Source organism: Lates calcarifer, linkage group LG5 (assembly GCF_001640805.2).
Source record: "Lates calcarifer isolate ASB-BC8 linkage group LG5, TLL_Latcal_v3, whole genome shotgun sequence".
Lineage (NCBI taxonomy): Eukaryota > Metazoa > Chordata > Actinopteri > Centropomidae > Lates > Lates calcarifer.
This window is the reverse complement of record NC_066837.1, coordinates 26,166,789-26,180,203: the sequence shown is the minus strand read 5'-3', so window position 1 is coordinate 26,180,203 and position 13,415 is coordinate 26,166,789. Positions and strand designations below refer to the sequence as shown.

General features: G+C 40.4%; 1 protein-coding gene across 1 annotated transcript; it reads left to right on the top strand.

Annotated features, from left to right (window-relative positions):
- Nucleotides 1-1,730: 1,730 nt before the first annotated feature.
- On the top strand, nucleotides 1,731-12,093 carry LOC108884502 (multidrug and toxin extrusion protein 1-like). The gene is made up of 16 exons (XM_051070293.1): nucleotides 1,731-2,689; nucleotides 4,791-4,892; nucleotides 5,021-5,089; nucleotides 5,248-5,396; nucleotides 5,857-5,899; nucleotides 6,313-6,357; nucleotides 6,462-6,559; nucleotides 8,328-8,425; nucleotides 8,658-8,785; nucleotides 9,192-9,300; nucleotides 10,099-10,174; nucleotides 10,721-10,790; nucleotides 10,894-11,026; nucleotides 11,120-11,182; nucleotides 11,327-11,386; nucleotides 11,517-12,093. The coding sequence occupies exons 1-16, from the start codon at nucleotides 2,537-2,539 to the stop codon at nucleotides 11,759-11,761; spliced, it is 1,641 nt and encodes a 546-aa protein (XP_050926250.1). The 5' UTR covers nucleotides 1,731-2,536; the 3' UTR covers nucleotides 11,762-12,093.
- Nucleotides 12,094-13,415: the final 1,322 nt, after the last annotated feature.

Below are 13,415 nucleotides of genomic sequence, written 5' to 3'. Positions count from 1 at the left end.
TTTTGGTTTTTCATGGTAGAAATGGGCCTTCACAGACTGATCTGTCAGTCATCACCATAAACATTTACCAGCCTTCCAGTTACAGTGTCTGCTGAAGTGGAAGAGGTTCTAAGTAGACCCTACTAACTATTAACATGACAGTGTCAGCAAAAACAACAGTCAAAGAGGTGATCTGAGCCTTAACAGTAGGTGAACCAGCTTCTTCTGTTCATGACAGCTGTAGCTCTTGCCTCAGGCTGGCCTTCATCCAGCTGGACTACAGGAATGAACTAAAATAAATATCCAGACTTGTGGGACTGGTGGTAAGACAGAGCTGGAGCACCACTGTGCTTTTATTTATCTTGCACCCTCTGTATGATTTCAAATAAGCTATACATGTACAGTATTTAGGGTGGCACAGTGGTGCAGTGGTTAGCACTGTCGCCTCACAGTAAGAAAGTTCTGAGCCCTGGCTCTCTCCACGCACAGTCCAGAGACATGGAAGTTAGGTTAACTGGTGACTTTAATTGTCTGTACATGTGAATGTGAGTGTGAGTGCTTGTTTGTCTATACATGTTGGCCCTGCGATGGACTGGCAGTCTCCCCTGGCCCAGTGTCAGCTGGGCTAGGCTCCAGCGACCCCTAACAGATAAGCGGTATAGCTAATGAATGAATGAATATACAGTATTTACCTGTGATTGACATACACATATACATAATATGTCATTATTTGAGTTAGCTTGTAGCTAACCTGGCATCACGCTTTTATTTGCCATTGGCCTTTGGGATTAACAAATCATGCCACCTACTTTCCTATCTATCATACAGAGCCTTGCAGGTGTCATGGAGGGAGAAAGACACAAATTCATGCACACAAGTTAGTTGAGTTTATATTTAAAATTGTCTATATAAAATTCATTGCAAAGACAGAGATGTTTTTTGGATGAATGTATCTGGTCTATCTATGAATATTGTAGTGAAAACAAACAAGGGTATTGTATTTGCCAGGTAATTTCCCAGCTGATGATCATTTTTATCATCAGTATGGTCAGCACAGTGTTCTGTGGTCATCTGGTCATCAGGTTGGGAATGGCCTTAGTGCAGGAAACATAGAGCAAGCCAAGCAATTTTCCCAGGCTCCCATCATGTTGCTTATTACATACACAGAGTGTGCAGTTAATGTGCATGTTTATGTTTAATGTACAGGAAAACACTAACTAACACACCAACTGAAACACCCCTTGTGCAGGAGCTCAGTGTTAATGCCAAAGGGTCTCTCTTAAACTTCCAGACCCGAATCACAACCAGACCCAGATCAGTACCACTGCATCCAGTTGTCAGAGTGCTGGGGAGGATCACACATACCAGGAGGTGCATGGTCCAAACCAGAATCAATTCACTACCACTGTAGTTGGAGACATTCTCTCAGTAACACAGCTGATTATGACTGTGGCCTGACACTGCTGCTCATGGTCCTCATTTTAGTTGCTGGAATCTTTGCCAACAACGTATTCATCAGACTTGAAATGAATCTGGCAGGCAGACTGATGTGTGTCAGGTTAGAGGCTGATTTACATTTATGCCATACTAACAAATTATGAAACTTTATAGAAATAACAAGATTTATTGGTGCCTCTGGTAATAGGGGACAATAGTGTTCCAGTACTTCATTATGTATGAATTTAGGTCCACTGTTAGCTGTAACAACTCACATGAAGTTAACAGTATGATGGTAATTTATACACTACTACTTTCTTCTGTGCTTCTGAACTAGTGCTCTCAGTTTTCTATCCTGTCACTATTGCTCTCCTTAGCTGCACTGTTCTCCTCAGATGTCATGTCATGACTGACTGAAGTCTGTCCTTGCAAATACAAATGAAAATCACATTTGAAATGCAAACAAATAGGAAAAAGCAGGTTGGATTTTCTTGAGGAAATGTGTGAGATAACAAATAATAAAGATACGTGATAAAAGGTGTGTAGCCCACACGTGTTGTAGTCTACTTTTAACCATATTTGTAATTTTATCTATATTTATGGTCAAAAGTAGACTACTGATAAATATCTGACAAAATAAGCTACATTAACGAGAAGGATAGTTCATCCTGTCGGCTCATCCTGAGTGAGTCGTGCTAACTGTCAACACACCGGCATCACCGTAAATACAGTGACGTTATCGTGACGTTGCCATCAGAACCAGAAACAGATCCAGCACATACATCCTGCCCGAGTTCCCTGCACCTACCCTGTCCCATTGTTTATGCGCTGCTACACCACCTGCACAAGAACACACGGTGTAGCATCGCTATTTAGACTCTAATTAGAGCATACAGTGTAGACTGTATATAAAATGTCCTGGGTACGTCAGAAGGTTTCCGTTTCCTCACGTTTCGGCGAGGCTATCTGGATGGACTCAGCAGTCTTAAAAACCCGTGACCCCTTCCTTTGACACAGACATTCTTCAGCTTTGACGTTAACTAAAAGTGAAAAGGACGTTTGTCAGAGTTGTGCAGTCGTAGAAATCAAGACAGACTGTATTTACAGCTCTTCTCCGGCCATGGACGATTCTGCTCCAGCCACAAAGGGAGCGAACGGAGCCTCGACAGCATGTGAAGTGGTTCCCTCCGTTCAGAGCTCCGGGGAGTGTGGCTTTATCCCGCTGGAATACCGGAATGAGATAGTACAACTTGTTAAACTAGCGGGGCCAGTGGTAAGATTGGGTCGGGGCGCCTTTTCTATTGTATAGCACTGGAAAGTAGTAAAATACGATACTCTATTCATCACGAATCAATCAAAGTGTGCGTGAATTAGTTAAAACGTGGAAATGAATTGTGTTTCGCGCGCTCGTTTCACATTTCGTTCGGGGCTCCGTACTTTCAAGTGTTACACCACTACAAACTGACCCAAGTCTCGTGAGGAAGTCCACACAAAGGTGAAGCCAACCAGCGTTGGTATTATACAGTCGAGACCGAAAGTATGTGGTCAGTGACACATTCTTCAGACTCAACACATTGAATCGGAAATAATATGATGGCTACTCAGCTTTATTAGACTAGATTTACCTAAATACAGTAAGAACTGTAAGGGAGATTCGGCCCTTTAACTCACACAGTGCCCAGAGTGTAGGGGTTGAGGAGTAATTGGACAGACACACATGAAGTAAACCAAAATCATCATATTTCATTTTTAAAACCCTTTTAAATCTTAAACTCTCTTGCTTGCTGTGGCGAGTTCTTCAGCAAGTGGAATGCAGCAATAGTATAAATGTCAGTGTGCGTGGAGTTAGGCACATCCATGATAGAACCACACCACGTTTGGCAGATGAGGTGGTGTAGTGTACTTTGACTCATGAACTTTTATCTTTTTGTCTTTTTGTTAGAGGTTGATTTTTGTTTCATCAGTTCATAAAACGTTAAACCAAAAATTCTACCAGTTTGTTGTAGGATTTTTTGTAAACTGAAACCTCCTATGTGTGAGCCTTACCAGGAGTTTGCATCTTGTGCTTGATTCCCTGAGGTTATAGTTATAGCCCTTGATTGTTGCCAAGGAAACATGTATGTCTACTTCCTGGTGAGCATTCTTGACTTCTTGTGCGGTCACCAAGGGGTTTGCCTATGTGGCATTTTCTAGTTTTCCTGTGCACATTGGCTTTTTTTTTTTTAAAGAAAGATTTGACACATCTTTTTTATTATTCATCACTTTACTCTTAATATTGGCAGATGACTCCACTTCAGTGTGAATAGCCACTCTCAGATGTCAGTCACCTCTGAGCCATGTGTGAGCTCTTCTTTCCATGAAGTAACTTGTACTTATAGCGCACAATGTGTGAATATTAACTCTAAGCACAGTAAGTTTTTAACTCTCATCTAACAGCCGTGTGTTAACAGCACATGTGCAGGCTGTGAATGACTCTGACATTTAGATTCCCCTCTGGGCTATACATGTGTAATATGTTACTATGGCTAGATTACAGCCTTCATTTCAAACTTATATGTATTGTAAGTAGCCATGAATTTTTAAAACCAGTTTTCAAATGTTTCATGAGAATGTTACTATTGCCATATCTCACATTCTTATGATAAAGGCAGATTTTCCCCTCCTATGGATTGTGTTTTTTCCTAATCCTTCCACTTTTCCTATCATCCATTCAGATATTGAACATACTAATTGATGAATAAAATAAACTATTCTCAGTTCAAGCAGAATCATTCAACCTGATAACAAACCTTTGCTGAATTATTTTATATTGCATGAAAATGACTAAAAACTGTAGCTGATGTTTTTAGCATCTTTCACTTCTGGTGCCACTTAAAACTTGATTTAGATCAAGCATCTGAAACATCAGGTAACTTTTTTAAAAAGTATATTTTTCTGACCTCTAGATGCTGGGTAGTGGGCTTATATATGCAAATTAGCCACAGAAAGCCACACAAATAATGCAAACAATTTCAATGTGCCGCACAACAACAAATCCACGTGAACTATAGTATATACCAGTGAAGAGAAAGCATCAGATGAAATCTGCTTACTGCTAACTTCACAAAATCACACCTACTGAAAACCATAACAAGGTTTTTGAATCAAAGAGAGGAAGAAGCATGCATTTATTTAGTAACTCTAATACACTGTTTAGTTTTTCACATCTGTTCAAAGCTAGAGTTTCTCCAACTTTCTGTATAAATTAGGACTTTGCACTGGGTGGTTTGAACAGTTTCTTTGACACGTTCCAAATACTGTTTCAGTACAAACATTCCTTATGTTTTTTGTTGTATTAATATCTGGAGGGTGTTGGGTTAATTTTTGTTTCCCAGGTCATTTCCCAGTTGATGGTCTTCATGATCACTATCACCAGTCTGGTGTTCTGTGGTCACATGGGAAAAACAGAACTAGCAGGGGTATCATTAGCAGCTGCGGTGAGGAGACTTGCTTTTGAGCTCTATCTGTATTTATACTGGCATCCCAGCCTGTTTGCTGTTTTGCCTTCAATAAGTTTGCCTTTGAGTTTTTGATTGGTACTAATAGGTTTCTCTTTTAATCACAGGTGGTTAATGTCACTGGTATTTCCATTGGCAGTGGTTTGTCATCAACTTGTGATACTCTCATATCTCAGGTAATGTCTTCAACACAAGTTGTTCTTTCCCCTTAAAAACAGCTCAGCTATGAGCTTTTGTATCAAGTTTGTTTTCTTCACCCAGTCATGCCCTTGCTTGTGGTGATGTGGTGTGTTTTCTTGGCCCACTTCTTTATCTGTCTACTTGTTTCATGCAGACGTATGGGAGCGGTAACTTGAAGCGTGTGGGTGTGATTCTCCAGAGAGGGGTTCTGATCCTTCTGCTAGCCTGTTTCCCCTGCTGGGCTGTCCTCATCAACACTGAACCTCTCTTACTTGCTGTCAAACAGAGCCCAGAGGTTGCCAGGTCAGTCTCGGTGGAATAGAGCGTGGAGTCTCTGGTTGCATTGCAAACAGTTAGATCAGAAACAGCAGCATTGTGTTGCTGATGGTTCTTACACCTGTTGCTTGTAGTGATTTCTTATGGCAAATATTCGCCACACCATTACACCACCACCAGTCTGGACTGTTGACACAAGGTGGACAGACACATTTATTCTCTAATTCACAAGCAGTAATTTAGAGTCTAACCTGCATATCTTTGAAATATGGGAGGAACATACACCCAGACTCACCCAGAAGGGAACAGCACCAACTATTGAGCCATGGTGGCTTCCCTGAGTTTTGCTGCTAAATGAAACCCACCTGGGGTTGTGTTGATTCTTCAGCTATTTATTTATGTCTTCAATGTCAAATATTGATTATTTACAATGATATAATTCAGTCTCACATGTTCTCACATGCATATCTGTCTCTTTTCCATGAAGTCTCTCTCAGTTGTATGTGAAGATCATCATGCCTGCTCTGCCGGTGAGTTCAGTTACAGTAGGGGTGGATGATGTCAATAAAATCTTCTATATGTTTTTATATCACAGTACTATCATAAAATACAATTTCTGGAAATTCAAATGAGAAGGTACTTGGAGATGGAATAGCCTAATGTGAATGGTTGTTTTTAGTTAATCATGTGAATTAAATATGCCACAAATCAAAGTCCACTATGACCAAAATTCTTTTAAATTCCATATGGCCATTATGCAATTGTGCTCATAGATCTGCAGCATTGTCCACAATGGCCTAATGCAACAACAGATACTTGAGGGACTGCTCCAAATCTGTATTCTCTCACAATAAATATTGTCACGTAACCCACTGCTATGTTCAACAGATAGATTTCAAATATGTTTTTGTCAGTTTTACTTTAAAATGTCTTCCTTCTTCAGGCTGCTTTTATGTACCAGCTGCAAGGCAAATATCTTCAAAATCAGGTGCAGTATCTTATAACAAGGCTAAGGCTAAATTTAGTAATGGTTGACACATAACATTTGAAATCAGCATTAAGACTGACATGAAGCTGTGCATCGGTTTACAGGGAATTATATGGCCTCAGGTTATAACCGGAGCAATGGGAAATGGCCTTAATGCAATCATCAACTACATCTTCCTCTATCCTTTGGAGTGGGGTGTCACGTGAGTTTTTCTATCACTGTGATTATGGACATTAGAAATTATTAATGAGCTATAGACAATCAACATATTCAATCTGTAGCATCTGGCAGTCTATCTGCCTATGCATTGGGTTCAACACTTTCAGAGTAAAACATCTGGACAGTTGTTGAATTTCCATGAAAGTTGGTTTAGAAATTCAGAATTGCCAAAGGCTAAATCCTGGTGGCTTTGCAGAGCCCCTGACTTTTGTTGAACGGCCATCAGAATCAGAATCAGAATCAGACTTTATTGCCAAGTAAGTTTGCACATACAAGGAAGTTGTCTTGGTATATTGGTGCTAAAGGACACTTATAGTAAAAGAAAAAGCAAAAAGCAAGAACTATATTTATAAGGAACATAAATATATACAAAAGGAGCATAAATATACATAATTAAAGTAGTGTAGGGTGCAAATGTTTGAAGGTGGCAGTGATTGTCCAGATGTGCGTTAATGTAACGCATAGATGTACGTTAATGTAACGTGTAGTAGGGGGTGGGGGGATTTTAGACTGTGAGTCTGTTGTGACTGTTAGTCTGCGTGTGGGGGGGGGCTAGATCTTGTTGAGGAGCCCAGTTGCAGACAGGAAGAAACTGTTCTTGTGGCATGAGGTCTCGGTTTTGATGGACCGCAGCCTCCTGCCAGAAGGGAGTGTCCTAAGAGTTTGTGACCAGGATGGGAGGGATCGGCCATGATCTTTCCTGCCCACCTCAGGGTCCTGGAGGTGTACAGGTCCTGGAGAGAAGGCAGGTTACAGGCCGCAGTCTGCCTCTGTCCTTGGCAGTGGCAGCAGTGTACCAGATGGTGATGGAGGAGGTGAGGATGGACTCAATGATGGACTTAGGTTGATGACATGATATCTAACGACCCAATAACCAAATTCTCATCAGCCTCAGCTGTGTTAGCCTCACTATGCTAGGTAGATGTGTTTTTTTCACAGTGTCTTAACAGAACACATGTTGACATGCTAATATTACTAAAAAACTGCTAAATATTCAAAGGTGCTATATATACGTTTTTGCTTTGCTACGTAGCCTGTGTCAGTATTGACAGCTGTTTACATACCAAGAGCTCCAGCCATCATTGCGTTTAAAAGAGTCCTCTGGGCAGAGCCACTTCTTCATCGTTTTATGTGAGTGGTGGTATGCGAGAGGACAGCCTGCTATGGTCACGAGATCGCGGATACAGGCGGCTGAAATGAGGGTGTCTGGGCTCAGCCTTAGAGATAGGGTGAGAAGCCTGGACATTCAGAGGGAGCTCAGAGTAGGGCCCCTGCTCCTTCACGTCGAAAGGAGCCCGTTGAGGTGGTTCAGGCATCTGGTTAGGACGCATTCGGGGAGACTTCCTTTGGAGGTTTCCAGACAGGCCCAATTGGGAGGAGACCCCGGGTAGACCCAGGACACATGGGATTATATATCTCTTCTGGCCTGGGAACACCTTGGAATTCCCCAGAAAGAGCTGGAAAACATCGCCGGGGAGAGAGATGTCTGGAATGCTCTGTTACCACCGCAACTCCGATTCCGGATTAAGCGGGAACAACTGGACTGACTGACAGTATTTCTGAACTGGATTAGTTTAAAGATGTTTCTAATATGTGTGTCAGTAACTGATACACATAAAGCATAATTTATAGTTATAGCATTTAACAGCTGTCAGCAAAATGTGGATATTTCTCAACAAATTTGTCATTTCTACTTCTGTTTTTCTCCTCTTCCTCTAAAACCTGCTGCTTCCCCATGATTACTACTAAAGAGGATCTGCAGCTGCCAATGCCATCTCACAGTATTTGCTGGCTTTCTTCTTATATGTTTACATCTGCTGGAGGGGTCTGCACAAGGCCACATGGGGAGGTCAGTTATCTTCTCACTATCTGTGAAGATTTGGATCACAACATGATTTTGATGTTAAGGTGTTTCCTTTGGTCTAAATTCATTTCAGACTCTACTGCTTCTGTCTATATTTTCATTGCATTTTATCATTTAAATCTCTTACAGCACGTTATTTGGTTATTCTTTATTAACATTCCACCGTGTAATTTTTGATAACTACAAACTACTCTAATTACACACCTTTAACCCACAGGTTGGTCACTTGATTGTCTACAGGAGTGGGGTCCCTTCATCAAGCTGGCTATTCCCAGTATGCTCATGATTTGTTTATCATGGTGGATATTTGAAATAGGAGGATTCCTGGCTGGAGTGATAAGTGAAGTTGAGTTGGGTGCTCAGTCCATCGCCATACCAGCTTTTGCAATACAGTTTACGTGGTAACTCCTCTCCACATTTTCCTATCTTGTCATTAGGCATGCTAATAGTGTGTTGGTGACTGCAACCATGAAACCTTAATTTAGAGCAGGCAATTTTTTCAGGATGTGTAGCCATATTTAAAAAATGTACTTATTTCAAAGGTCCTATAAAATATGGCTTCTAGCAGCTGTGAGCCCCTATCCTGTATGATGACAATGCTCCATCATTCTCTTGCAAATATAGCACTACAGGTTAGCAGAGTAGCCAGTTATGAGCACTCACTTTGAATTTTTTTTCAAAGATAAATAAAACCTCTCACAATGTATTTTCAGAGTAATCACTTATATATTTATTTAATTTTCCTCCACAGTTCCCACTGGGATTCTCTATTGCTGCCAGTGTACGGGTTGGGAATGCTCTTGGTGCAGGAAACACAAAGCAAGCTAAGCTATCGTGCAAAGTCTCCATCATGTGTGCATGTAAGAAGCAATGCATACAGTACATGTAGCTTACATAACACTCACAGAGAGTCCTAAATGTATTCAAAGTGCCTCTCACACCTGGAGCAAGTGGTGGCCTTTCTACCAGCCTTTTGTATTTAAGATGTATTTGACTTGATTATTTATGTCACAAGTATCACATCAGCACAAAATAAACTTTAAATACTGAACAAAGAATGACAGAACATCTAATAATAGTCATTGAACCCAAATTGAACACTAATGGGAGATTTTAGGCTGGCATGTTAGACAGCGCTCTCTACCACCATCATCAAAACACCAGATGAAGGAGTATCTTGTGGAAGAATGGTGTTTCATCTCTCCAGTAGAGTTCTAGATATTTGTGGGTCAATGCCAAGGATCACTGAAGCTGTTCTGACAGCTTTTAGTGGCCCAGATACTTATATATTGGTTTTTCCTCTAATTTATCACCTGTCTGTATAAGAATGCAATGCAAGTGTAATAACTGAATCATCACAGGATATATAAGACAATTCATTCAATCAACTTTGCATAAATAAAAATTGCCCATCTTATCTGAACTAATGTTTCATGTATCATGTGGAAAAAATATAAAATGCATTACTGAGGCTAAATGTTGTCAGTTCTAATAAATAGATCAAGTTCTTTACTAAGCTAATTTATACAGCTGTAGCTTCTATGTGCTATTTCCTGTTCATCCTTTTCTCTGGTGGTTTAAATATGTGCTCTGTAAAGTATGAATTATTCAACATAATTTACTAAATGTGTTGGTTTTGTTCCTTTTGTCGAGCACAGTCATGGTGGCATGTTTCGTTGGAGCTAGTCTCAGCATCGCCAAAAATGTCATTGGATACATTTTCACCTCAGAACAGTGAGTAAAATCTCTTAATAACACATTATCACACATTACTTTGTCCATCCTTGTTGCAGTCCATGTGACATAGAACACTTTCACAGTGGCATTTGGACTGTTGTGCATTAACTAAGTTCATCATTTTAAAGCTGACTCACAACCACTGGTCTATGATTGTTTAATGGGCCCTGGTTATGTTTAACTTTCAGTTTTTGTAGGTGTTGAATTTAACACTGTGAGGACAGCTTCTCATCCTATTTCCACAGCATCTGCCTAATAGATATCTTTCAATTCTTTCACCTTTATCACCTAACTGAATAAATAAATTGAGTACAGTTGCTTTTTTTAAAAAATGTATAAGTAAAAAATAACATCTCTAAGCTGTGCTGAACAATCAAAAGCTGTATTGGGGATGGTAATGTCAGCGTCAGTCTCTCAGTCTGTGCGTTAGTCATCATTTGGCTGGGGGTAATTTATAATGCAGTAAGAAAATAACATTTCTGGTGTGATTGTACATTTATATGTTTGCATCTGACAAAAAGCTATGTCTGCATCTTTTTATAGAGACATTATTAAGAGGGTTTCTGACGTCATGCTCATTTTTGGTTTCATGCATGTTGGTGATGCCACTGCAGTGAGTAACTAACTGCAAAGTATCATGCAGGTTATCCATAAAGAATTTTAGACATATTGACAGAGTGCTCTCAATTTGACCAAATATCCTCATACATCCACAGGGTGTGGCTGCAGGTGTTCTGAGAGGAGCAGGAAAACAGCTGGTTGGTGCTCTGTGTAACCTGGTAGGATACTACTTCATTGGTTTCCCCATTGGAGTGTCTCTGATGTTTGCAGCAAACATGGGGATTGTGGGTAAGACCAAATTACCAACTACCATGTCTTGAGGCTCCTGCATTGAGGAAAGCTAATAAAACGCATAAAACTCTCTCTCTTATTTTTATCTAGGTCTATGGACAGGACTTACCATTTTGTGTGTCACTGCAGGCGATTGCTTTCATCACATTTTGTGTAAACTTGATTGGAAAAAGGCTTCTGAAGAGGTGGGTACAGCCTGCATCACTTAAGCCAAAATGCATCTTTGCAGTTTTTTACTTAAGATTTATTCAAAGTCATAGCACACTATCAGCAAATATCATTCATGTCTCCAATCAGGCTCTTGTGAGAGCAGGAGAGATCAGGAAGTGAAAGAGATGGTTGGGATAGAACATCCAGGTAAGGAAAGGTGCCCCCTTATTTTGTATTAATCTGTACATAAGTAATTGAAACGCCTCTGCTGTGAGTCTTGTATGGCCGTTTTGTGTAACACTAAAAATTTGTTTTAAACCCTGCTTCACTTCTTTAGACTCAGATCTAAACCCAGCCTTAGCCAGGGTAACTGCACCCAGCTCTGTGAGGGCTGAGGAGGGTGACACAAACCTGGAGATGCTAGTTCCAGGTCGCAGTGAAATCACCACAACCACCACAGTGGGAGATGTTCTGTCAGTGAAACAGCTGGTTTTACGGCGTGGTCTTACATTGTTTATCATGATCATCATACTCGTCTCTGGAATTGTAACCAGCAACTTGCTGGTAAAACTGTTGAAATGACTCTTCCCTAAAAGCTAATACACGCTCGTTGGTCTGTTGGGCTCCAGCTCTTAGCAAAATTTCCACTTTCTGTCAGAATACAAATGATGGAGAGCCCAAGTAAGTGACTTGTGATCCGTCAAAGAGCCAAAGAGACCCATATTTATTTTTTCAGCTAACAGACCAAACCAGGGCTAAAATACAAGTAAATAGTATTTAACAGTTGTATAGTATATCAATGCTTATATTTATTGTACAGTCTGCCCCATTTGCTTTAAAAGATTAGGCCTACTCCATGACTTTAGCATTGCACTAAAGTGATGGAGTAGTTTTTCTTCCTAAACAATAAACAACAAAATATCATTTGTATTTGTTGTATCTGTCTAATGCAGCCACACCTTTTGAAACACAAAAAAGATTTTTCCTTGGTGTGCCCGAAAACTTTTTTCCACCACTGTATGTGTTTAATACTAATGACTAATGACAATTTGTTTACACAACGACTCCACGTAAACTTAACCTGAAAGTATGTACTTGAATGCAACATTAGTTCTGACCAATGGCAGTGACGCCCCAAAAGGACCGTACGAGCTGGTTGGTTTTGAGGACTACGGCACGTGTGTAACCCCTCCTCTGAACTCCTCTGTTAGTTATCAAAAGCAATTTAACACCCTCATGAGGCAAGAGCGGCTGGGCTGCCTGCTTAGAACACTGTACCTGTTAAGTTATGGACGGCTCTGGTAAAAACACAATTAAATACACCGAAGGAGTGAGGGAAAATTTAAAAGCAGGTGAAGCGACTTCTCGTGTTGAGGGTTCCGATAAATATTGGGCTCATGCCTGAGGAGCGTGCGGGGCTGGATCCGCCGGGAGTACCGACATGAGCTGGTACAACTTTTCAAGCTAGCTGGACCTGTGGTGAGTCTGAGCCTGCATGAGCCTCCAGGTGTACGCTGTGTGTGTTATCCATGTGCAGTATGTACTTCACGTGTACAGAGTTGGCCCCGTGCTAAAGCACAGTGGATTGGAAATGAAACGGTAGCTGGTATCCAGAGCTCACTTTTAACTCAAATGTTGTTTGACAGGGTTCGTCCATATTTATTTTATTTATTTTATTTTTTTTGCGCATTGTGTATGCATTAGTTATTAATTGACTGATGAGGGCTGATAAAGGAACAAATAAAGAATGTAGTATATGTAAGTAACTCATGGCCCTCAGGGGACTGAATATTATGTAATAACGCAGGTGCAACCTTAAACTCTCCATCATTTCAGTTTATATTGTTCCTCTACTGCTGCTACAGTATTACTAAACAGATCTGCAATTAATTAAATCACTACACCTAACCTGTAACTGTAGGGCTCCTTTAGGGTCTGGCCCTCAAACTAAAGGTTCAAGTCAGTTAAACCTCTACTGATAATCACTGTCTAAATACTTAGAGACTGTACTAAGTGCTTGTCATTGCTTTCATTTCATCAGATGTTTTTGCTATAAGTCCATGTTGTTAGTTTGTTTAAGATAATAACTGTGTTGAATCATATGCAGCCATCCACCTCCAATCAATTCTGCATAGGTATTCAGAATCATCAGAGAATCCGAATCAGAGTATTTTATTTATTTCTTGTGGGAAGTTGTTGTGTAGCAGTACTCCAATTCACATATACAAATGAAATA

Coding starts and splice junctions, on each gene's coding strand:
- LOC108884502 (XM_051070293.1), top strand. CDS start 2,537: ATGGACGATTCTGCTCCAGCCACAAAGGGAGCGAACGGAGCCTCGACA. Junction 5,397..5,856: donor CAGAGCCCAGAGGTTGCCAG/GTCAGTCTCGGT, acceptor TTTTCCATGAAG/TCTCTCTCAGTTGTATGTGA. Junction 11,183..11,326: donor TTGCTTTCATCACATTTTGT/GTAAACTTGATT, acceptor GTCTCCAATCAG/GCTCTTGTGAGAGCAGGAGA.